Source organism: Phoxinus phoxinus (assembly GCF_949152265.1).
Source record: "Phoxinus phoxinus genome assembly, chromosome: 6".
Taxonomy (NCBI): Eukaryota; Metazoa; Chordata; class Actinopteri; order Cypriniformes; family Leuciscidae; genus Phoxinus; species Phoxinus phoxinus.
In genome coordinates, this window is record NC_136881.1 from 39,017,677 (window position 1) to 39,043,022 (window position 25,346).

General features: G+C 37.0%; 2 protein-coding genes across 3 annotated transcripts; both read left to right on the forward strand.

Annotated features, from left to right (window-relative positions):
* The first annotated feature begins 715 nt into the window (after window positions 1-715).
* Window positions 716-4,251, forward strand: LOC307000610 (uncharacterized protein). Its single transcript, XM_079616320.1, has 7 exons — window positions 716-807; window positions 935-1,015; window positions 1,711-1,776; window positions 1,917-2,108; window positions 3,423-3,479; window positions 3,627-3,768; window positions 3,848-4,251. The coding sequence occupies exons 1-7, from the start codon at window positions 774-776 to the stop codon at window positions 3,951-3,953; spliced, it is 678 nt and encodes a 225-aa protein (XP_079472446.1). The 5' UTR covers window positions 716-773; the 3' UTR covers window positions 3,954-4,251.
* Window positions 4,252-4,892: 641 nt separating this feature from the next.
* LOC307000613 (lipopolysaccharide-induced tumor necrosis factor-alpha factor homolog) lies at window positions 4,893-19,885 on the forward strand. 2 transcript variants are annotated; one of them, XM_079616324.1, is made up of 7 exons: window positions 4,893-4,917; window positions 11,234-11,343; window positions 11,435-11,521; window positions 13,049-13,114; window positions 13,270-13,344; window positions 13,502-13,646; window positions 19,649-19,885. In XM_079616324.1, exons 2-7 carry the CDS (start codon window positions 11,244-11,246, stop codon window positions 19,752-19,754), a joined length of 579 nt encoding a protein of 192 aa, XP_079472450.1. In that variant the 5' UTR covers window positions 4,893-4,917; window positions 11,234-11,243; the 3' UTR covers window positions 19,755-19,885. The 2 variants fall into 2 exon arrangements, with proteins under 2 accessions (XP_079472450.1, XP_079472449.1); XM_079616323.1 differs by lacking the exon at window positions 4,893-4,917 and adding an exon at window positions 8,735-8,772.
* Window positions 19,886-25,346: the final 5,461 nt, after the last annotated feature.

Consider the following 25,346-nt stretch of genomic DNA (forward strand, 5'->3'; position numbering starts at 1 on the left):
TTTCTCTTGGCTTTTTCTCGCCGTAACAAATATGCTTTATAAACTCACTGTCACAGCAGCCGAAGAAAAACAAACTACTGGTTTATAAACTGGTTTTACGCTCAGTTTGGCTGGAAGTCAGTTGTATTTCTTGTGTTTCTGCTTGTCTCTTCTCTTTTCTCTTTCTTTTTCTCTTTCAGTGATTCTGCTTATCAGGTGTTCACCAGTGTCTGAATTCACTCATTTGTTTTCATTGACTTAGTGAAGTCTAATATAATCAAGTGGATAATATTAGTGAAATAATAGTGAATAGTGAATGAGGGTGTGATTTGGAAGCCCGATCTCATCCCAAGGCGTCATATACTGACGCTTTGACAAAACGTCTACATCCAACGCACATGGCACCCTTTAGCGTCAATATGAGACGCACATAGAAATGGGACAGAAGGCGCCTCCTAGCGGTCTAACCCTAACACTACCCCAGACCTAAACCCAACCATAACTGTACGTGTCATATTGACGCTAAAGGGTGCCATGTGCGTTGGATGTAGACGTTTTGTCACAAGTGTCAGTATATGACGCACTAGGATGAGAATGCGTTGGATATTACTGTAAATTGGTGCGTTACTGTCAGAATTTGACCGGGTTTTTTACAGCAAGGTTTTACAGTGTACCAAAGCATGATTTATTTATTTTACCTTAAAAAAAAAATGAAACGTCATGTTGTACATGCTATTTGGAGATCATGTTTTTTTAATTTTCCAGCAGTTTCAGTGAACACACAAGAGATACCCATGTCCCCCATCACTCAGACTGCGGCTGCCCCGGGTGAGAAGTGAAGCCCTATTACCCAGACTCTGCATTCAGCAAGCATATATTATATATATCACAATATACATCTGTATAGAATAGTATGTTAGAGGTTTATGATCATATTATAATTTTTAATTCCCAGTGCTCCAGCCCAACATTCCCTATCAGACGCCGCAGGATGTCGATGTTTATCAACTGGTGAAAAAGAAACAACGAAAAAAGGGTAATTCTAAATGTTTTTTCGGATGCAAAACTTTTATTTTGAAAGCTGGTGACACTTCTGTCGTGGGAGAGTTTTTACTGTATCGTTTTTACTGTATCTGAACTGCAACTTTCTTTACCACGCTATTTAGCGCAAATCCCGCCATGCAGTCATTTTTACTGGTTACGGTTAGAGTCAGGTGGGGGTTAGCAATAGCATTTGTTGTAGCATAGCATTGAGTAGGAAATTAGCACTGTGATTGACATGATCAATCGGTCTATGGGTGGAGTTTGTACTGTACTGGATGGGGGGGGGGGGAGGGGTAGGGGGGTCATGTGACTATCTACCAATGCGAGAAAGCCGCGCCCTATTTTGGAGCTCCCACCCCATGAGACAACAAAAACACATTTAGACTTTTAATTCATTTGAAAAGATTTAAGAACAAAAGAAACAACAACAATGGGCTGCATGTCAATGTTTTATAAGATAAAACGTCATTATTATTATATAAAAAGACACAATTATGACATACTAAATCATAACTATGACATAATTCTAAATTTGTATGTCATAAAAATGCAATCTCATAATTGCAATTTTTTTAATCTCATAATTATGATTTTCCAATGCATGATTTATTTACTTATAGCTAAAAATGGCTTCTGATATTACCTTAATAAAACAATGAAAACATCATGTGTTTTTTTGTTTTCCAGCAGCTTCAGTGGGCCCAGAAGAGGAGCCCAAGTCCCCCATCATCACTCAGACTCCGGCCGCCCCGGGTGAGAAGTAAAGCCCTAGATTACCCAGACTCTGCATTCAGCAAGTACAATATACTTCTGTAGAGAATAGTATGTTAGAGGTTTATGATCATATTATCATTAATTTTCATTAGTATTACTGATTTTCTATGCATTTGTAGCAGCAGTAGCTATGCCACCACATCCGGCTGTCCCAGTGGCCCAGCCCAACATTGTCTACCAGATGCCGCAGATTGTCTATGTTTCTCCACCGGTGGATCACGAACCAACAAAGAATCGTGTACCAAAAAAGGATAATGAAACAAAAAAGGGTCGCGCATCGAGTGCGCCGCCAGAGAGAGAGAAAAAAAGAGGTAATCCTAAATGTTTTTCTGACTCTAAACTTTCATCTTGAAAGCTGTTGACACTTCTGTTATACGCAATTTAAAGTCCCCGTGAAATTGAAATGTACTTTTTTTGGCTTTTAGTATGAGTATGCTAGCCTTAATGTTATCTATAAGCTAGTGTGCTCTAACACAATTACAAAATTCGTATTTCAGTTTCTCACTTCCGACAATATGGATCAACGATTTTGATGACACCACTCTGCACTTCAGCTTCTCATCAGATTTTCTGTCCAATCAAATGCTCTCTTGAATCTGAAGCTCCGCCCCCTACATTATAAATAGACGCTGAATCTGAGGCTGAAATCGATCACTTGTTCACACATTCACTGTTTTCTACATGATGAATGGCACATAGTGCACTGTGGGGATAGGGAACGATTCAGACAGTGTAAATATGCTTTCCTTTGAGGCGAATGAATGGTTTCACGTTAGTGTCACGCGCCACAGCTCCAGTCCAGAGACACGACACACAGAGCGGATCATATGATCGAGTCGCCGCAGACTAGAAAACTTATCAGACACGTTTGAATACTGCACAGAATGCTGTATTTTAAAGCGACATGGAGGAGATTAGGAGGAGAAACAGTTAGACAGCATTTAGAGATAACACCGGTGCCAAGCACCAACATAAATTAAACACTTTTCTACACATCCTTAGCATGATTATGTTCACTGTTTTTTTTTTTTTTTTCATATTAAATCTAAAAGGGGAATCCATCACACTGTGGCTTTCATAAGCTGTCAAATGTAGCTTTACCGAGCTCAACGGCTCTGAGCTGTGATATAAACAAAATGCTATTGGCTATTTAAAAAAAGGGGAGGGGCTGTTCAATATGCCCTGTCTTCCTGTTTCAGTGGAAATTACACTGTAATGCTGCTCGGTCCAAGCTGGTGCCCTGAGCAAATGTGTGTTTGTGAGCTCGGCAATTTCAACCTTGTTTTACAGTAGTTGTAACAAAACTTGAGCGGATCTATTGAGAAATCACCCTTCTGGATGTCTTGAACTTTGTCAATGGGACGATCTGAAAAGAGAAAAGGTGCAAAGAAATCGGGGATGTTGGATGTTCTAGCGAACAAAAATAAAAAACAAACATATTCAAAAAGAGAGCACTTTACCCCTTCCCAATACACCACGTCATTGGCTTGTACAGTTTCACTGCGTGATTAAACGAGGATTCAGCATTCGAGTTTTCCCAAAGCATCTAGCGAAGCAATACTCGTGCCCATTACCTCAGGGAACCGAGGTTATGATAATAACCAAGTACGTTTTCTGTTTTCCAGCTTCAGTGGACACACAAGAGACCGTCGTCACTGTCCAGCCGACTGCGACTGCCCCGGGTGAGCAGTAAAGCCCTAGATTACCTCTGCATTCAAATACTAGAAGCTTTCGGAAAGCACAATATGCATCTGTATATAGAATTAGAAGTTTATGATCATAATATTATTCATTTTCATCAGTATTACCTCTTTTCTATGCATTTGTAGAAGAAGTAGTTATTACACCACGGATGACCGATGTCCCTGTGCAGATGAGATGTCCTCACTGCCACAATAAGGTCGTCACAGAGATGAATTTTATCAATGGCATGGCGGCGTGGTTCCTCTGTATCGGTCTTGGCTTTTTAGGGTAAGGAACCGAATTCATCAGATTTCAAATTGATCAAATTGATATGAGAAAAGAAAACACTTTTTTGTTTTCAATCCAGGGTCTGGCCATGTTGTTTGATCCCGCTCTTTGTGGATTCCTGCAAGGATGTAGAGCATGTCTGCCCGAACTGCAAAATCCTCCTCCATCTGCACAAGCGCATGTAGCTCGTTCTGATCGGGACAAATCTGGAAAACCCATAGAAAAACGTTGGAGTGTTTGAAAGGGCAACATCATTGCTGGACATTACTGGACTTTGTGATTCAAAGAAAAATAACAGCATGATTTGAAAGAATCTTCTGGGTTTCTTTTCACTTCTTTATGCAAATATACATCTGGATATAGACTATGATTTACTGTATTAATCATGCAATGCAATGTAATAAGCAAAATATACATTTTACTTCTTGCTGCCATTTTTGCACAACACCATGTTTGTTTATTTGAATAAATTGTTCTCAAGCTAAAGGTCAGGAAATCCAGCTTTTTTTTCAGTTACACAAATTAGTAAGATTTTATTATTATTTTATCTGATAATATAGCATGGTATTTCAGATCAAATCTATATAATGCAATATAGGGCTGTGCGATTCATCGAAATCGTAATAAAATCACGATGTGAGCATGCATGATTTCTAAATCACAGAAAGCAGGATTTTTCTGCCAGATTTGTTTTGTTTTTGTTTGTTTTTTTGCTCACCAGATGCTCGACTACCTTCCTTCAGCTGGGAGTGCAGGATCTGTTTGGGGAGACGTGTATTGGACAAGCGGGTGCTATGGCCTATTCATCGAAGTTGGTACTGTATTATTGTAGTGGTGGTACTGGTCATGTTGGCTTCCATGAGAAGGGTATGTATGGACTTATCTAACTCTGGGGGATATGGTGAATAAGCTAAAGTCACAAAAAGTCGGCGTGTTCCTTTAATATTCCCAATGTCTTCCTTTCCTATAGTTCTCTTTGAGAGGCGTTCTGACGTAGATCCAGGAAACGCTGTACTGTGTTTACTACATGATCAGCGTTAGCAGACTGACGTGGAAGAGAAGAAGGGGAACTCTCGGATATCATCAAGAATATCTCAATTTGTGTTCCGAAGATGGACGAAGGTCTTACGGGTTTGGAACGACGTGAGAGTGAGTAATTAATGACAGAAATGTAATTTTTGGCTTATAATCTGCCTTTTTATCAATCTCTTTTTTATCAATGCAGAATAATTTTCTGAAAATACCTGAAATTCCAAGAGAAATACACTAACATTAAGTCAAGGGTCAAACAATGAAATGTTTTCAACCAAACATCAAGAACTAACCCAGCAAGCAATAGCCGTCATTTCACCGTCTAGGTTAACTATAGACCCGATAGTCTGGCTATGAGTAACCCACTTCTAGCCAAAATAACCTTGAATTTGGTTATATGTCGTTTTTGCCTAAATAACTTGCGAGGTGTATGATATTCCATCATGTAAGCAAAATAAACAGTGATTACAAGGAGTTTGTTTCACTCTAGGCTTTGCTTAGACACACTCAAACCTCAAGAATCAGCACATGAATCTCAAAAATGGTGACATGCTTCATGCCACAATGCATTCTGGGAGCGAAACAAGTTTTGTATTATGCTCCCAGAATACATTGCGGCACGAAGCATGTCACCGTTATTGAGATTCACCCTTATTCACACCTATTGTGCACAGTTTTTTTCATATTGAATCCTCCAGATATTCTGGTTAAAACACTGCTGGATCTCATGCTGTAGAATCCCAGGATTGTTATTATCTTAAAAAACTGATACCAGAGATTTGATCGTGGATGAAATCTGACTGCTACATGATGATAATATCTTTATTATCAGAAAACAGCCAACATACTTGATCACATTTTCTCTTGCCGTTCCCACCATAACACTAGTGGCTGTTAAGTGAACTGCAGCCAGCAACTTACTTGCAGCGATATACTGTTAATGATCATCGACATACTGTCCAAGCTGCTGAGAATGACTTTTCGATGAATATGTAAATATGTGCGTTTCATGTGTCATATTATGGAAGAGAGGCTCTCAGGAACGTGCATAAATGTCATATTTTTTTATTTTCCCAGCAAAAATGTCCCGAGTCCTTCACATAAAAATGAGTCTACAGGCTTTCATAGACACCAGTCAGGAAAGTCTTGTTTTTTTAAGTTTTGTTGCATATGCATAATAAAATTGGCGATTAATACATGCGAATTCTTACATATAGCCCCTTTAATACTAATATATATTAGATTTTCACCAAACAGAGGAATGGAGAATCTGAAGCGTTGAATACGGTTTGAAATCGAAAGACATATTTCACAGAGTATTTAACGTATGGCGGTATACTTTATTATTGCGAGGTGGAGTAAATAGCCCGCTTACACAGTTATTACAATCCTGGGAAATAAATAAAGTTTTTTTCTGATCTTGTGTGCTTTTATGGTAACATCTAAATGAACTGGTTTCATGCGAGTCAAAAAAGTAATTTAATCTGGCTATATCAACCCAAATGACAATCAACGTAATCGACAAGGTATTTTTTGTTAGTTAGATCAAGTAGAACCTTGAAAGAAGAGTTGCGAGTAACCTTTTTTTTTTTTTTTTTTAAGTGTAGGATTGTACTGTGCCCCTCTGGCCATCCCAATTCCTGTCATCCCAGACATTTCAACTATGCTCGGTAAAGGCTATCATTATCATTCATGCTTGTGTATGTTCCCTTTATGCTGCATTCTCTTAATAACTAACCTCTGAAGTATGCATCCACAATCCCATCATTTGACTGACAGAACTAGCAAAACTACTCTGACTTCTTATAAACAATAATAGTTTTTTTTTTTTACAGTTGTAAAGTTGGTTTCTTGTCTCTAGGTCAAATGTTTATTGAGTTTAATAGATTTGTAGGGATAACTGAGTCTGTATTCAATTACTGAAGCTGTACAACACAAAACAAGCCTTGTGCTAAATAAAGAAGAATATTCTGAGTGTTTTAGGCAAGGCAAGTTTATTTATATAGCACATTTCATACACAATGGTAATTCAAAGTGCTTTACATAGAAGAAATTAAAATAATCAAAAGAAATAAGAATAATTAAAACAGTTTAGAATAAAAAATTAAATAAATAAAGTGCTCATTCAGTAAATGCAAAGCTAAACAGAAGTGTTTTGAGTCTGGATTTGAATGTGGCTACAGTAGGAGCACACCTGATCTCTTCTGGAAGCTGGGTCCAGAAATGCCCATTAAATGATTTATATACCAGTTGGTTTCTAAGTCAATCAGTCTCTGAGTTTAATGGAATTATATTAATTAATTACATTTACACTACTAGATTTATTTTAAAAACAAATAGAATGTAAATTCCACAATCATAATGAGAAAGGGTTCAATTAATTGATTTATATGGATCATAAAATGTATATGAATTTAATTTTATTTTTATTTATTTATATATTTTTTACATTCCACTTTGTGCTGGGCAAAGAAAACCTATTCATGCATTTACAGGTTAGTTTATCTTGAGTAGGCAATAGAAACTGAAAATATAATGGCCTTTTTCACAAATGTCAAACGAATGCCAAATAGGCTATAAAACTAACTTGACCGCAGGGTTGCCAAATCCCAGAATAATGTCCACCCACACCAAGCAAACACTGATCGCCACGATGCTGAATATAAACGAAACAATAAAACAGATTGAGGTTTGTAGTAAGGTTTCTTTTGTTGCTGTTTCATTTGTCAGCCACTAGATTGTCCTAGTGTCTCATTTTTCTTTCCTACATTTGAACTCTTGTGTCCAGTGCACTGTTCAATTTTTAGTGTGAAATTACAGGTTAATAATTGCTTGATTTTCACAGTAATTCCACAGTAGGACTTCTCATGTATCTAACATGCACTCTTGGAAATTTCTTGTAAAATATACAATATCTTACTGTATTTTTACAGTACCAATGTACTATGAAGGTACCCAGCATGCAGTGCGGCATGCATAGATTATGCTGTGGAGTTTTTTTTATTCTTGTTGGTTTTATCTGTGCCGCTGAACTTATTTTTGGTTCACTTTAAGCAGTTTGTGTTGTTTGTTTATTTTGTAATGTTAAAACAAAAAAACACACTTTGAAAGCATTGAGATGCTATCACATTGGAGAAACTTTAGGTGAAATTTCTAGGGCCTTTTCCATTGTCAACATTGTAGTGATGTATGAAGCACAGCTCACACAGAATTCACTTTCAAATGAGAAACTTCACAGAGTAACGGTTAATGTGACTGCACATTTAGTGTGCTTCCTTGCTCAAACATTAGATGGCATACTAGCTTCTAACTAGTAGCAACATTAGGCTACCTGTCCTCACTGCCTGGAGGAACATCTCATAAAAAATCAATATTAAACTCTATTTTATAGAAATGCAATTCAAGAGTGCTTTATAGAATGGGAGGCTTTTATTAAATGGTCCTGTAGAACCGCAAAATAAAACATCAAACCCACAAAGACAAATACATTGTTGTCTTCGCATCCATTAGTGGTATATCCAGTTTCATTGTTCAGTCTTACTGTCCAATTACAAGAGTGTTCATTTGTTACCAGGATGCATGCAAAACAAACATTGTGCACATTACAGGTTGAAACTGAACCTCTTCCAACAAAAATATGGGGTTTATCTGTATAACGCACGGCACGCAGTCCTCTTTTGTGTGTTTATGTCAAGCATTTTAAGAGAATATAAAGTCTGAGATTGAGGAAAACTGGATAAGTTGGCTGATGTAAAAATGGTTTAGATATAGGACACTGGAGGAGGTGTTAGGACTGGATATCGAGGTATTTTGTATACATGTTCCTTCTGGTCATTCCATCAGGAAGCAGTTTAGATATCGTGGGGCACTTCTGATTGGGTGTTAGCATTAGCTTTCAGCTCCACCCCTTTTTTTTTTGTCCAAGTGTCTTTAGGGAAGGGCATCAGAATCACAGCTCTCCACCGACTGCAGGTATGTGTCATTTTAAAAGTTTGGGTGTTTTAGATCATCTTTACTTTGGATGATGTGCTTCCATTGCCACTTTGTGATGTGTGGATACAGATACAGGTTGTTGTGTGAAATCCTGGGATATATAATAAAATAATACAACCTGATGTTCAAATTCTGACCTGTGTTTTAAGTTTAAATATTAAGAAGGCTAAACTTCTTAACAGATCAGGTAAATGTCAATGTCCTCTATTCATTGTCATCTGTCCATTAGTTTGTTGTGGTGTTTGTTTCCTTTGCGATTGCTAAAACCTTCTCACTTTTATAATGTTCAAATTTGAAATGTTTGACACAGATGCTGTTTAAACCATGTTGTAATTACCATAATTCATGTTCTTGTGCTTTGTTCCAATTCGCATATTATTCGTCCTAAATAGTATTGGAAATAAGTGTGTCCCAAATTGTAGTATGGAGAAATGAGATCCAAAGGTACCCGGACGGTTTACTAGTTTTGGTGGAAATTCGAAGTGATCTGGGCACACAACCCAGATAACAGATAATATTGCCCACAACCCATTACGTGTTGGACAAGGATCTGGTTTGAATTAGTATGAGCACAAATAAAAATACCGTGTCTGAAATGCCATACTGAATAGTAGGTACCACTTTTGGTTTGAAACTTACTTCGCGACTGTTTAAAAGTATGTTCTACGTACTACATCCACGTGTTCTCATTATCATGTGACTTCACTGCCATTCGCAAACCCTCTCCCGTGGCCTCATGGGATAGTCAAGTGTCCAGTGGATGCAACTTCAAAATCTCTCCGGAAGTAGTTAATCAGCTGCTAGATCAGTAAAGTTTGTAAACAAACTTTGAAATTAGCTTGATATTATAAAAAAAAAAAATTTACTCTCAAATTGCTATTAAATAAAAGCCATATCTCTAACCAAGATGTGTTCCAAATTTGAAGTTGACATCACAAAAATTGTAGCTCCTATGAGATTCTGTTAAGGCGTAATACCAAAAATAGCCACCGGATAACACACCTTCTATTGAAATTGACACCCATTTTCCATTAAAAAAAAATGTATGCCTTCTCCGTTAATTAATTAATTAATTAATTAATTAATTTCTGTCACAATATCACTAACATTACAAAACAAACCGTCTCGATATGTGTTTTGTCAAGATTAGAAAACATTTTGATTATAAAATATTTCAAATAAATTTAGTTAAAATGACGTTTTTTTAAAACGCTAATTTTTTTAAAAGTACTGTTACCATGGTAATGCAATGTTCTATTTCAATTTTGATATTTTTTTAAACTTTTGAATGATGCATAATTTATAATGATTACTCAAATTTGTTATAGGAAAAAAATTAACGCAATAAAAAAGGAGCAATAAAAGTGCTAGCAAGACAGTGATAGTTACACGGATAGGCCTACACGTAACTAAGTGACAGCGGTCCGTTCCAGATGCAATTATGACACAGTAGTATTTCCTGCTTGCCAACTCTTCTACTACTCTAAAGAGTCCACTTTTTCTTCAAAAATGGCAAAAATGAATTGGAATGCAGGGTTGGGCTTGGAATTCTGGGTTTCTATGGCAACACTGACAACGCCAAAAAGAATCTGTAGCAGTCAGGTGGTACAGAGGTCACATGGTACGAGTGGAAGCTCTCAGAAAGTTTACAAGTTCTATGAGGATGTTTTTACAAGTCAGAATCTGTGTTTTTCTGACATGGCATGAATGAACTAACCTAGATTCTATCACTTTTTCCGAACACATATTCCGCTGACTCTAAACATGAACTCCTGACAGATAAAATGTTGTCAAACTGGCTGTTCAGGAGCTCTTCTTTCAGGAAATCAGATTTCATGATAACACGGTTAGACAATGGTGAACACTGGACAGTAAGTCACACTTAAAAGAGAATAGCAAAGTCATGACATTAGATGCAACATATCAAAACAAGCTGCATTTCAAAGAAAACTCAAATAAAGTTGTATTATATAATAATGATTTAATAAATATATTGATAAGATGATACATAATGTCCATCAAAAAACTAAACTTATCTGAAAAAAAAAAAATGTTAGTGCTGCTGTTCAAAGGAGCAGCAAAATACATATCTGAATGCCCAACCAATCACTGCTTTGATTGTAACATGCACATTAACCACAGGTAGTAAAAGGGATATCTGTTGGCATTCCTGTTAATCCCAATAGCATGACTACGTATACCCAAGAAGTATGCCAACAACATATTTTTGATCCATTCATTTATAAATGCTGTGATTCATCAATGAGAACAACTGATTGATGCAACCACAAGAATCAATCCAACCACTTCATTACTTCCTGATTTGTGACGTCAAAGGCAGCAGTCAGTCTATTTGTTATTTTTACTGTTGCTTTGCCAGTGTTGTATGTAAAGCCTTTACAACACACCATTAAAGCACTTATGTTTTTCTCATTCACAGATTGTTGATTATGGATAAAGGACAGTTCCCCCCTCCATATCCTGGACCGCCAATGGTCCAGACCAACGTTTCTTACCAGCCACAGCAGGTTTCCTATCAAACCCAAACAGGTCCGCGGACCTCACTCTGATATCCGGTTCAGAGACTATTGGTCATTGGTTGCTAACTACAGTGCTTCAATAACTATCTTTTTTTTTGCAGTTCCAATGGCCACTGTATACAATCCACCGCCCCAACAGACAGTCATGTCCTCCAACGTATCCCAAACGGTCCAGTCCTCCTTCATGGGTGAGAGATGAATCTTACTGTTGAGTTTAGATTGAAACTGGAATGTTTCTGTATGTCACAATGTGCATTAAACATGCAGAAGTCCTACAGCATTCCAAAACACCGCCGACACCCTTTACGGGAAAAGTCGTAAAAACATGACACATTGTTCTGTCTAACTGGGTTGTTTGCCATAAGATATAAATATGCACGCATAATTAGGGGCCGAGCACCTATTGAATCCAATAGTGTTCTTCTTCTTCTTCCTCTCTTGATGTCTATGGAAGCCTATAGAACTGTATGGTAAAAAGTTTCGAAATTTGGCACAAAGATAGGAGGCAGTCTTAACACTCACCACAGCAAATTCAGAGTCTCTACCAAATTCAGAATCCCTCTAGCGCCACCAACTGTGAATTTTCTGTGATTAAAATTCTACCGGGATTTTGAATATTCAAAATATTCATAAAAATGAATATTCATTTTTTATGAATATTCATAAAAAAATACTTTTTCAAACTCATCCTAGAAGGTTTGTCCAATTTTCACCAACATTGGCTTAAAGGGGTGGTAAAGTATGATTTGACTTTTCTAACTTTAGTTAGTGTGTAATGTTGCTGTTTGAGCATAAACAACATCTGCAAAGTTATAACGCTCAAAGTTCAAAGCAAAGGGAGATATTTGGTTTTAAAGAAAAGGACTACAACAAACGGCTGGTTGGGACTACACGACATTCCTCCCGGGTTAGTGACATCACCAACCCTACAATGTACATAAGCCCCCGGGAACACGCAGTCCATGTTGAGAAGAGGAAGAGTTGTTGTAGTCGAGCACATTTGTGAGTCAGCTCAAACTTTAGCATCCATCTTTTCACATGCAATAGAAAGTCACTCTTTGTGCATCTCACAACAGTTCCTATACGAGCGACTTATAGATTATCATGACAGAATATGCTAATTGAAGATAGATAACTCCACATCAGCAACATAAATTCATCAACTAACCGTTCAGAGACGTCCTGTTGCTTCTACATGTTGTCACTTCTTCTTGAGTCTCTCCATCTTTGTCTGACTCCGGTTTTAACATTAAAGGCAGAACAGTTACTGTCATTGTAGTGTGTGTTCGTGAGGTAATCGCAGCTGCTAACACACGCGAGCTCTTGAAACCCCGCCCTCTGTGCAGCTCATTTGCATTTAAAGGGCCAGGAACAAAACGGTGCGTTTTTGCAAACCCTCAAAAAGTGACAACTTTAACATGCTATGTAAAAATATCTGTGGGGTATTTTGTGCTAAAACTTCACACACACACACACACACACTCTGGGGATATCAGAGATTTATTTTACATCTTGTGAAAATGGCATTTTACTAACCCTTTAAGACCATTATGATTTACCAAAGTATGATTTTTGTTTTTCTTATGTGATGGAAATCAGCTTCCATTGATATGGACCCAAAAAACAATGAAGAATCTCCAAATGCAGTTTGGAACATGGGGAAACTTGGGAAACTTGTCAGTTCTGACTTATTAAACTCATGTTTTGTTTCACAGCACCACAGGCCATGTCTTCATCCACCGTAACTCAAACAGTCCATTCTTCAAGTATGCCTGCCGTGGGTGAGTGTCGATGTCTTGAGTTTCAGACTTTCTGTTTAACTGCCATCCAGGATGCTTCAATAAGACTATAAAATCAAAAGCAAAAGTTTACAGGATAATATTTCCCTTATCTCACGTTTGAATGAATTTCCGGTTCTGTATGTTTTCTTTTTCAGCTCCAGTGGTAATTTACAACCAACAGCCCGTCATGTCCACCGTCACTCAGATGGTCCAGCCTGCGCCTGCCCCGGGTGAGCAGAAAAGCTCTAGATTCACAAGACTTATGTCTTCAAACACTAGACGTTTTCAGCATGCACATGATGCACCTGCACAGAATAGTATTCTTGAGGTTTATGATGATATTATTATTCATTTTCATCAGTATTATCTTTTTTTCTGAATATGTAGCCACAGTGGTAATTATTCCACCACATCTGTCTGAACTTCCTGGGCAGATGAGATGTCCTCACTGCCAGCAGCAGGTCGTCACACGGACGTCATACATCAATGGGATGATGGTGTGGCTCATCTGTGGGACTCTTGGCATTTTCGGGTAAAGAACTGTATTATTGGAATTCTCATGTACAGATTTCTGTGGGGGGTGGGGGGGGATTAGTTTCAGACATATATTGAAACTTCTATATCATGTTTTTATTTTTTTATTTACACATTTATAATGATGAATTTGCAAATTAGTGCATTTAAAATATATTAACTTTAAATATAATATCAAATAACACACTACAGGTACAATTGACCGTTCGCAAAACCCCGCCCTCGAACGGTTCTCGTCCAATCCTAGCTCAGCAACTGTAACTAAGGAGAAGGACCTCCGTCAAACATTCCGATTTCAGCCAGATAGTGCAACGATGCGCCTATGGCAGTGAGGTCTGCACGGGCTTAAAACTTGCTGTATTTTATGATTGCTTGCAACTATTATAAAAAAATAGGCTAACGTTACATGTACAAACACCGTTTCACTACGGCACTGCGGCCCCCTCATCAGTCAGCAAACAAGAGGGAAAAAAAGAGAAAAGGCACGGACTTACGAAACTTTGATGTGGTTGAACAGGTACACAGTAACAAATTCCTCTGAAACTCAAGCATTAAACATTAAAACAAAGTTCGCGCAGTTGCACAACTATTTACACAAATATATCCTTCTCAGTAGGCTGAGTTATGAATGAAGAGAACAGCATCGAGAGTTAATGGTTCAGCGCGTCCTTTGATTGCAGTGTTGTGACTGAAATAGCGCGCGCGGGAGCACATGCGCAAAACAGTTTTGTAAAATGATATATGATCAAATAAAAATTATTGATAAATAATTTTACAAAACTGTTTAGTGCATGTGATCCCGTGGGCTATTATGTCTATACTTTCTGTCGTGCCCTGGAGGATATGTCTGCTGCATTACTCTAAAACCAATCACTTAATGTATGTAGCTCAACCCAGCCATGGCTATGGTTCTCAATTGTTTGACGGGCGTAGTAACAATAACTAAGGGGCGTGGCTTTTGCGAACGGTCAATTATAATCAAGTCCTTTAAATGTTTTGTATGTTAGTCAAAACATCAAAATAAGTGTACTTCTTTACAGCATTTGATTGATTGATTGATTGATTGATTGATTGGATTGATTGATTGATTGAACACTCTGGCCATTCATTTAGACGACAACAGTGTTTGGTGGCCTGAGAACGCAAACTTTGAAGTAGGTTTCAAGTGCAAGTTTTTGAAAACGGGTTTTGAATGCGATACCGTTATCATCTCTGCGTAAACTTCAAACCGTGAATCTGTGAAAATGGTGACGGCATGCACATGCGTATTACGTGTTTAGTCTAAAGGTATGCGCCTTTGAATGCATATGTGCGTGGGCACATAGTCTTTCTTTACAAAGTGATTTTGCCCATTACTTGTCTGGCATACATAATACAGCGTTTTTAGTTGTTTGTGGATCCGTGTGAATAGGAATCAACGGGAACACGAATTAAGTTAAATAAAAAGTGTGAGTTAGAACAACTGTTGGATTTTACAGTGTAGGTTATCACTAAAATTGTATTGTACTATGCCTACTCTTTAAACAGCATTATGGTAAAAATGTAACACTATAGCAACAGCTTTCTTACGATGGCGTACTTTATTGGGGTTGTGTGAAAATGACAGAACGGCAGTTTGAGTCAGCCTCACCGAGCATTTACTCTTTGAATTCAACACAAGTCGACACCATTATAACTAAAAGTTTGCTAAGAAATTATTTCCTACTAAGGCAAGGTGGTTTTGACTCTGGTCAGGCATATCCATAGCAGACTGTTGGGAGTGTTATATGCCCAGTGCATTATGGGTGTTGAAGTTTTCCTACCTATTTGGCAAAAGTTTCCTCTATAGGCTCTATGCACGATCGCTTCAGCGTTTTGTCTCAGCCCGCCAGTTACATCCGGTGCTGGATCGGAAGCCGTTTTTCCATTAGGTAGAGATAATGGCAAATTACGCTCGCTGTTTACAAGAACTTCCAGCGGTTAAACTGAATGATGTTAACAATATTGTGAGGCAGCTGTCACACCTGAGAGTAAGAAAGAGAAGGTCTTTAAATTATATATTTCGAGCTACATCGACAACTTTGAGGGTGAGTATTCATATCATGCGAAATCCGACTAGCGAATCGGTTTCTAATATCGTTGTGTCCGTTTCTGAGAAAATTAGTTTTATTAAAGTTTTGCCGTTAGTACACTTCGCTATAGAGCGCACTATGCTGAAGTAAAGACGCTGGCTGAGATTCTACCGGGAATGCGTCAGCAGCGTTCGTGCATAGAGCCTATTCAGGTACCAAAAACATTTTCGTCTTTCTACTGTATAGGCAGCCAAATTTTAATTGGACCAACTCCAAAGATGGCGCCGGTGTATGTGGCATGCCGTCTGATGTCTCTGCTACTCTGTGTTATTTTTGTGTTCTTATCTGCATCAAACTGCTACTCGCTTCTGGTTTATGATCGCCAGTTACTTCTGGATAGTTGAGACTCTTTTATGGCCACATATAACCCAGAGTTAAAAAGCTCTGTGGCTGGTTCTCAATCCTGCTCTCCAAAATCTACCTGGGATATTCCAGAATATCTGCGCAGACGTGGAATCTAGGCGTTGGCCGATGTGCTGGTTGGCGTTTGCTCGATCCACTTGTTCGCTGGCTTCGGACCATTCTCCCGGATTCTCCTTTGACGGTCCCCTGCTAACCTCCTATCCGTGTTCGCCGCGGTGGAGCTATAGAGAATCTTCGCTCTTTGAATAGAGTCTTCTCTCCCGCGATCTCTGACTCTGTATCACCTTCTAGGATGGCTCTGATTAATACTCGGTCGCTAGTCAATAAGACGTTCATTTTAAATGACTTTTTTACTACCCACGCATTGGATTTTATGTGCATCACAGAAACTTGGATGAAGGTTGATGATTTAAGTCCCTTTGCTGAGTTGATTCCGGCAGGCTGCACATTCTTTAACTCTCCCCGCTCTTCTGGCCGCGGGGGTGGTTTAGCGGTCATTTTAAAAAACAGTTTTAGTTGCTACTGTCATTCTGTTACGTCTACAGTAGCTTTAAAGTACAGCTGTTGAGACTGGGATTTGACGATCCTGTTTTGTTAGCGCTGGCATCGCCCCCCTCACCTAGTGAAAGATTTTATAAGTGAATTTACTGCTTTTATGGGTGAATGTGTAACTAATTACAGCAATATTCTTCTGCTAGGGGACTTTAATATTCATGTGTGCTGTCAGTCAAAGCCTCTAACAATGGAGTTTTTAAATCATTGACTCATTTCAGTGGGTGAAAGATACCACACATACTCATGGACATACTTTGGATCTGGTACTCTCTCATGGTTTCCATCACTGATGTTCAGGTTTTTAACATCTGATCTCTGATCATATGCCTTAACTATTTTCTATGTCCTTTCCTCCTACAAGATCGCACATTTCACCTACTGCACAATGGACTCGCTCCTTTTCATCCTGTTTCCATGATGAATTCACTAACACCTTAAATGAGGCGTGTCTGTCTCTGTCCCTGGAGTCACCCTTACCTGACTTGGATGCTGAAGAATATCTTAGTCTGTGTAATACTGTATGCTCCATGGTTTTAAATACCACTGCTCCTTTAAAAGCTAAGAAGTCAAAATCTAAGACTGAACCATGGCTCAATGATACCATCCACTGTCTGAGGCGAGCATGTAGAAGAGCAGAACGTAAATGGAAAAGTGATAAGCTACAAATCTCTTATGAAATGCTGAAAAACTCCCTCAGTGCTTTTCAGAAAGCTATGTTATCTGCTAAGTCTAAGCATTTTTCTAATTTAATTTAAAAAACCATCATAGTTCAAAAGCTTTATTTTCTGTGTTAAATTCTGCTCTAAATCTTCCTATAAATGTGATTTCAAATCCCTCAGTATCATTATGTAAAGGTTTCTCAAGGTTTTTCTGTGAGAAGATCACCTCTCTGCTAATGTCTCACCTGAACTGGGTTGTTCTTCATCCATATGGAGTGTCTTTGGCCCAGTTTCACTTCTGTCTCTCAGAGAAATGATTGATCATTTGAAACCTTCCTTCTGCTCTCTTGATGTTCTTTTTCCCCGTATCTTGAAACAAACTTTTGATACGGTTGGAACATGTTTGGTGTCTTTTCTGAATAAATGCGTGAGCACAGGGACTATCCCTGAGCAACCTTTACACCTCTTCTCAAAAAACCTTCACTTGATGATAGGGATTTTAATAATTTTCGACCTATTTCGACCCTTCCTTTTATTACAAAAACATTGGAGAAAACGGTTCTCAATCAACTCCAGTCTTTTCTTAGCTCAAATCAAATTCTTGAAACTTTCCAGTCTGGGTTTAAGCCTCTGCACAGCACAGAGTCTGCTTTATTAAGGGTTTCTAATGATATACTGTTAGCGACTGACACTGGTGACTCTGTTTCTGTTAGACTTAACCTCTGCGTTTGATACAGTTTATCATAAAACTCTCTTATCCCGAATGGAATATTCTGTGGGCATCCAGGGAACTGTCCTCAGTTGGTTTCGATCTTATCTAACAAATAGAAGTTTCTCTGTCAAACTGCGTAATTTTTCTTCTTCCTCGCCAGCCCAACTCTCCTGTGGAGTGCCACAGGGGTCTATTCTCGCACCCATTTACTTCCTCTGGGCTCCATTTTCAGAAAGCATAGTGTATAATTTCACTGCTACGCAGATGAAACACAAATTTATTTGCCTTTGAAATGCAACAAAGGTACTGCTCTGAAATCTCTTTTTGCATGCCTAGAAGAAGTAAAAATGTGGTTTTCTCAATTTCTTATTTTTGAATGAATCCAAAACCGAGGTTATAGTCTTTGGCCCCCATGACAACTATAATAGCAGTAACATTGATCTGGATTATCTTTATCCAACTTCATCCTGCATTAAGAACTTAGGTGTTCTCTGGGATCAGAATCTCAAATTTGAAAAACAAATAAATGTGGTGATTAGTTCTTGTTTTTTCCAGCTACGTCTTCTCTCTAAGATCAAATCCTCCCTTTCTAAGAAAACCTTAGAGATTGCTGTCCATGCGCTCATTACATCACGGTTGGATTATTGCAACTCTCTTTACTTTGGCATACCCAAACAGTATATTGCTCGTCTCCAATTAGTTCAGAATGCTGCTGCAAAGTTCCTCAAAAGAAAACGTAAATTTGACTATGTTTCACCTTTCATGTTCTTAAAATCACCTGTGCATTTTAGAATTGAGTTTAAAATTCTTCTTTTTGTTTTTAAATCCGTAAATAATCTGGCACCGAGCTATTTGTCTGAGCTACTCTGTCCACACAATCCCACACAAAACCTGAGGTCTGGTGATCAGAGACTTTCGGCTGTCCACAGATCACTGTTAAAGAATAGAGGGGACAGAGCCTTTGCGATTGCTGGCCCCAGGCTGTGGAACAGCCTTCCGGTTTACATCAGAGCGGCTAAATCTATAACTGTTTTTAAATCCTCTCTTAAAACCAATTTTTTTCTTTAGCTTTTAATTCACTATGAGTTTGTCATGATTGTGTGGTTTGTCCTTGTTCTTTATTTTGTGTATTGTTCAGCACTTTGGTCAGCCCTGGTTGCTGTTCTTAAATGTGCTATATAAATAAATACAAACTTGAAACTTGAAACTTTATTGAAAGCACATTTTGCTATAATGAATTACCAAAAAAAAAAAAACTTCTGTCAATAATTTCTCACCCTCATGTCGTTTCAAAGCCGTAAGACTTTCATTCATCCTCGGAACACAAATGAAGATATTTTTAATGAAATCTGAGCCTAAATTCAATATGCTCATAATATAAAGTGATTGTGTCTCTTCAGAACATTTTGGACTAAATCGCTCAATACGATCTCTTTATGAACTTCTTGAAACATCAAAGTAGTAGTTGCGTAGACTGTAAATGAAGAGAAAGAAATCTCTATTTAGTTGCTGATTGAATTGATGATGACCCACTAACCACAAAGGTATTTCAGGAGAAAAGAAAGTTAATTTTTTAACACACTTATTTTTTTCTGTCCAGGATCTGGCCATGTTGTTTGATTCCTTTCTGTGTGAATGCCTGCAAGGACGTGGAGCATTACTGTCCAAGCTGCCAAAGCCTCGTCTATGTGTACAGACGCATGTAGCTGGTTCTGAAGCAAAGAAAATCTGAACGACCAAAAGAAAAACTCTACAGACAGCATCTTTTGGACATTACTGGACTTCCTAATTCAAAGAAAAATAATACCATGAAGTGGGGTTCTCTTTCCTTCTTTATCCAAATATATATATATTAAAATATAATATATATATATATATATTGATACTGAATATGATCTCTTTTCTTATTGTAAAATTCATAATGAACTCTGCAGGATCTTATAATGTTATCAAGTGAAATATACAGCTTACTAGTTGCCATTTTTGCACAACCCGCGTGTTTTTATTTCAGTGTTTTGTTTATTTAATAAAAAATATATTCTTAATCTAAAGGTCTGCAAAGTCAAAAAAAATTCTCAAAAATCCTTTAAAAAAAACAAGATTTGTCATATCAAATTATGATTATCTGACAATAAAGCATGGTGTTTCATTGCCGAAATCCAATAGCATGGTTGAAGGTATTCTGCATTTATGTCTTTTTGCACTTCTGTAAAAATCCACTTTAATTTATTACAATTTTGGTTTCTAATTCCAATTCTGACTGGAGATAAACTAATAAAATTAGTTGCAGTTTAATTTGGATATTTGAGTATTCTGGGTATCCTGTACTCTCAAATATTCGTTCATTGCAAAGCAAAATCCCCAGTGTTAAATCCCTCAGTGTACATATGCGTCTACATTACACAGTACTAGTGTTAGTAGCACACTCTATAACACTTTTTAAAATGCCCTTTTGAATAGATGGTAATGAAATTCAAAGAATGGTAAACCAAATCAATTTATTTTTCTTACCTATACCTATACTGAGAGTACAAAACCAATGTTTAGGGGGAAATATTATATATATATATATATAAATATTTTTTGTAATGCATGCTGGAAACCATGGATGAGTTTTATACTATGGTAGCTCCCAGCATGCATTGTCACCATTGTTGAGATTCATACGCTAATTATTGATGTCTCTGTGTCTAGCAGTTCAAAATGTTTTATGCACAAGGTGTTTAAAAAAAACTGATTACCACAACAGTGCCGGACCTCTTGCTATAGTATCACAGTGTTTATAATATTCGATTGTGTTTAATGACCGATCACTCTCTTGATCAGTGATAAACCTTGGGATGAGAGCTGTGAAGATCTAGAAAACTCAATGATATCGTCATCAATAAATACCCAGGAGATGGGTTTTTTTGTTGCCGTAATGATTGTATTTTAAAAACAGTGAGTCACAGCAGACAGAGATGAAACTAATGTTAGTCACGATTAGATCCAAGGAATACGGAGATGATTGAAAGGTAACAAGTTTGTTTAATAAATGACTCAGAAACACAGCCAACAGCCGAGACAGCGTACAACGCACTAGCAATACCGGACACTAAAGAGAACACAGGCAGGAACTTAAATACACAGTGGCGATTAACTAAATGATTAACAGCTGTGAAGAATGTGATTAGTGTCCATGGTGACTGATCAGTGGCAGAAAACACAGATAAGGAAACACATGTGAGGAATGAAAACAAACTATGAACTGAATATAACTGATTATAGTTAAGGGTCAAAAGCCCAACTAACTAAAGCAAACACAGATCACCATAATGGAGACTTTATTATTTTCAATAAATCATCAACATCTAAACCTCTATGTTGTATTAACAACTTACAACTTTGAGTAAACCAAGCTTGGTTTATTAATAAGGTAATCAGTTCCCTCAGGTTTTCTAAGTACACTCAACTAATTACATTTTACAGTAATATTTTTCATTTTGTGACCCTGGACCACAAAACCAGTCGTATGGGTAATTTTTTTTTAAATTGAGATGTATACATCATCTGCAAGCTGAATAAATAAGCTTTCCATTATGTATGGTTTGTTACGATAGAACAATATTTGGCAGAGATACAACTATTGAAAATCTGGAATCTGGGGGTGCAAAAAAATCGAAACATTCAGAAAATCTCCTTTAAAGTTGTGCATTTACAGGTATGTTGGCGATTGTGCTGCATTCACTCACAAAAATAAATTTGATATATCTGCAGTAGGAAATTTACAAAATATCTTCATGGAACATGATCTTTAATTAATATCCTAATGATTTTTGGCATAAAAGAAAAAAATATAATTTTGACCCATACAAAGTTGGTTATTGCCACAAATACACCCGTGCTACTTATGACTGGTTTTGCAGGGTCACACATATGAAAAGCAGCAATTATTTTTGTATTGTTCAATATATTGTAATATATTAATGCAATATATCATATATTTCAACCATTTAATATAATGATCATAAATATATAGAAATATATTTTCTTTCCGTAAGAGTTGAGCATTTTACAGATCTGTCAGCTTCATTTTGCCCCATTAAACACCTCCATATGGGTCTCCGTCCACCACAGTCCAGCTCACTGAGGTTCTGGTCAATACAGCTGAGTGTTCAGCACCAAAGACTCGTCAATTCTTTTTTATTCATGTTGTGAGATTCACAATGTACTAGAGAGGGTGAAAGACTCTTTTGAAAGCAATAGTGCATGGTAACCAACATTACCTGTCCTCGCTGCCTGGAGTAACATCTCAGTCATTGCAATTCACTTAAAAAAGATGTATTATACTCTCTACATAGAAATGCCATTATCCCAGATCAGGTCATGAGATCTCCCTGTAGAACAGCAGAATAAAACACCAAACCCACAAAGACAAATACACATTTGTCTTTGCTTCCATTGGTCATGTATTCAGTTTCATTCTCAAGCTTTACTGACCGATTACAAAAGTGTTTATTTGTAAACGCAAACCTATAAACAAACATCATGCACATTACAGGCTGAATCTGAACCTCTTTCACTTCTGAACTCAACACAAACGTGGGGTTTATCTGTATAACGTACGGCACGCAGTCCTCTTTTTAGTGTTTATGTCAAGCATTTAAGAGAATATAAAGGTCAACAGTCTAAGATTGAGCAAAACTGGATAAGTTGACTGATGTAAGGATGTTAGGGATGAGATATGGGACACTAGAGGAGGTTTTAGTATCGAGGTGTTATGTGAACATGTTCCCTCTGGTCATTCCATCAGGAGTTTATTTTGCATGATTACATGAGGAACTTCTGAAAATGCATTTGCATCAGCCTTCATACCTGTAATTCAGCTCCACCCCTTATATCGGCCATATCTGTGCTTATTCTCACAGTCTCCTCGTATCCCAGTGTCTTCATATAGAGTCAAGACAAACGCAACCTTAGTAAAGAACAATCTAAGGCAAAGCCAACAGTCGGTACATGGTTACTCAAAAACTAAAATAAGGCACTAACAGAAACAAAAAAAAACTCAATCAAATGAAGTCCATTTATGTTTCTATATTTCATCTAAATATTCAGCAACTGTATGGACCAACGATCGATTTAAAGAAAGGTTTAGGTTGCCCACTATTCATAAATTGTCATCCATTAAGTTGAATGAATACAGGCTTGCACTTGCAAAGATGATCGTGTGGGAGCTCAAAAACAAGATACTATGGCGCTATCTAGTGGCTAATAAATGAAACAGCAACAAATGAAAACTCTCCTAGTACCTACACAACCTCAATTTGTTTTATAAACACTTTTTGTTATAGGTCTCTACTGGTTGAAACTCTCTTCTCATCATGATAGCATTCAAAATTTTTACATTATTAACCGGCTTAAATTTGACATTACCACCACTGTGAAACTAGAGCAAGAGATCTAACAACGATCAGTTATAATGAAGATTTATTTAAACACATTATGCACAAAAAACCAGAGCTACTGCATAATTTAGACACACACATCAAAAATCAGCACATGAATCTCAACAATGGTGCCATTAAAAAAATAGCATTCAGCTGCATTATTGATTCATTCTGCAGGGAGTTTTGTACTATGCTGGAACCCAGCATGCATTGCGACATGAAACTTTTGATTGTCACCATTGTTGAGATTCATGTGCTTGATTGCTGGCGTCAGTGTGTGTCGGAGTCATGCAGGGGTTCAGAATGTTTTATGCACTATATGATTTCAATATGCTTCAAAATAACCGAATCTCATGCTATAGAATCACAGAGATACTGTAATCAATTAATTAAAGTACCCATAAAATCAAAGATTAGACACAGGGATAGATCTGTGAATATCAAACATTTCTCAAATCAAGATGCATTTACTAAAGTAGTAAAATGATATAAGACTTTAAGTCTTGTTTTCTGGGGGTTGATGCTTAAAAAAAGCTAAATTATCTGCCATTGCCAATGGGGTAAGAAAAATAATATTGTTTCTGTTTGAAGATAATATGTTTCTTATCCCATTGGCAGATTATTTTGCTTTTTTTTAAGCATCAACTCACTTAATTTAGATGAATTCCCCCGGAAAACAGGACATCATATCTTATGGGATTTTACTACATTAGTAAATGCATCTTGATTTGAGAAATGTTTGATATTTGGACTAGAAACAAGACAAAAATACTAAATAAGAAAAGCATTTTTTGTAGTGTAAAGAATCAAGACCCCAACTAAAGTGCACATTAATCACCATAATGGTGACTACACACTGTTTTATTTTCAATAAAATAACACCTAACCTCTGTTAATTCTCAACAAGAACTTACAAGTATTAAAGAAATAATGTTAAACTGGGTTGCAAACTGGTTTCCCACTGGAAGTCAGTTGTAGTTCTTGTGCTTCTCTTTTTTCTGTTCTTGTTTCTCTGTCCTTCAGTGATTCTGCTTGTTAACAGCAGGTGTTCATCAGTGTCTGAACTCACTCACTTCTTCTCATTCACTCTGTCAAGTGGACTTGAATGGGAATAGTGGGAATAGTGAATGAGGGTATAGAGTGTGATTTGAGTGTCAACTTTGATCGCTGTTAATTCACAGTATATTTCTCTATAAATATTCAGTACTGGGTGGACCAAAGATAAATTTAAAGAAATATGTTGTGTGACTACAATTCATAAATTGGTCTCCATTGGTGAAGCCTTGCAATGCATTCATTGAAAAGATAATCATTGGGAAATAGCCCATATAAAATGGAAAAAAATTACCTTTAGATATACTTCATCATTATTTAGCACAAATAACTGGTATGTGTGTGTGTTTGTGCATGAGTGCAGAAGAGCGCTGTGATTCAACAGTGTTCAGTCGGAGCCTCAGGGCTTCGTCCTCTTACTGTGTTTCTACATCACTACATTTTCCACAGGAGAATCACGACACAAGCTTGACTTGATCTGACATGATGAGAGTTTCCTTTGAATTACTGAGAGAGTACAAAACCATTGTTTTAGAATTAATATATATATATATATATATATATATATATATATATATATATATATATATATATATATGTATATGTATATATATATATATATATATATATATATATATATATATATATATATGGGCTGTCAAAAGATTAATCACGATTAATCACATCCAAAATAAAAGTTTGTGTTTGCATAATATATGTGTGTGTACGGTGTATAATTATTGTGTATAAATACACACAAATTCATGTATATATTTAAGAAATATTTGCATTTATATACTGTATATACATTTATATAAT

Coding starts and splice junctions, on each gene's coding strand:
- LOC307000610 (XM_079616320.1), top strand. CDS start 774: ATGTCCCCCATCACTCAGACTGCGGCTGCCCCGG. Junction 808..934: donor TCAGACTGCGGCTGCCCCGG/GTGAGAAGTGAA, acceptor TTTAATTCCCAG/TGCTCCAGCCCAACATTCCC. Junction 1,016..1,710: donor AAAGAAACAACGAAAAAAGG/GTAATTCTAAAT, acceptor TTTGTTTTCCAG/CAGCTTCAGTGGGCCCAGAA.
- LOC307000613 (XM_079616324.1), top strand. CDS start 11,244: ATGGATAAAGGACAGTTCCCCCCTCCATATCCTGGACCGCCAATGGTC. Junction 11,522..13,048: donor GGTCCAGTCCTCCTTCATGG/GTGAGAGATGAA, acceptor TTTGTTTCACAG/CACCACAGGCCATGTCTTCA. Junction 13,647..19,648: donor GGGACTCTTGGCATTTTCGG/GTAAAGAACTGT, acceptor TTTTCTGTCCAG/GATCTGGCCATGTTGTTTGA.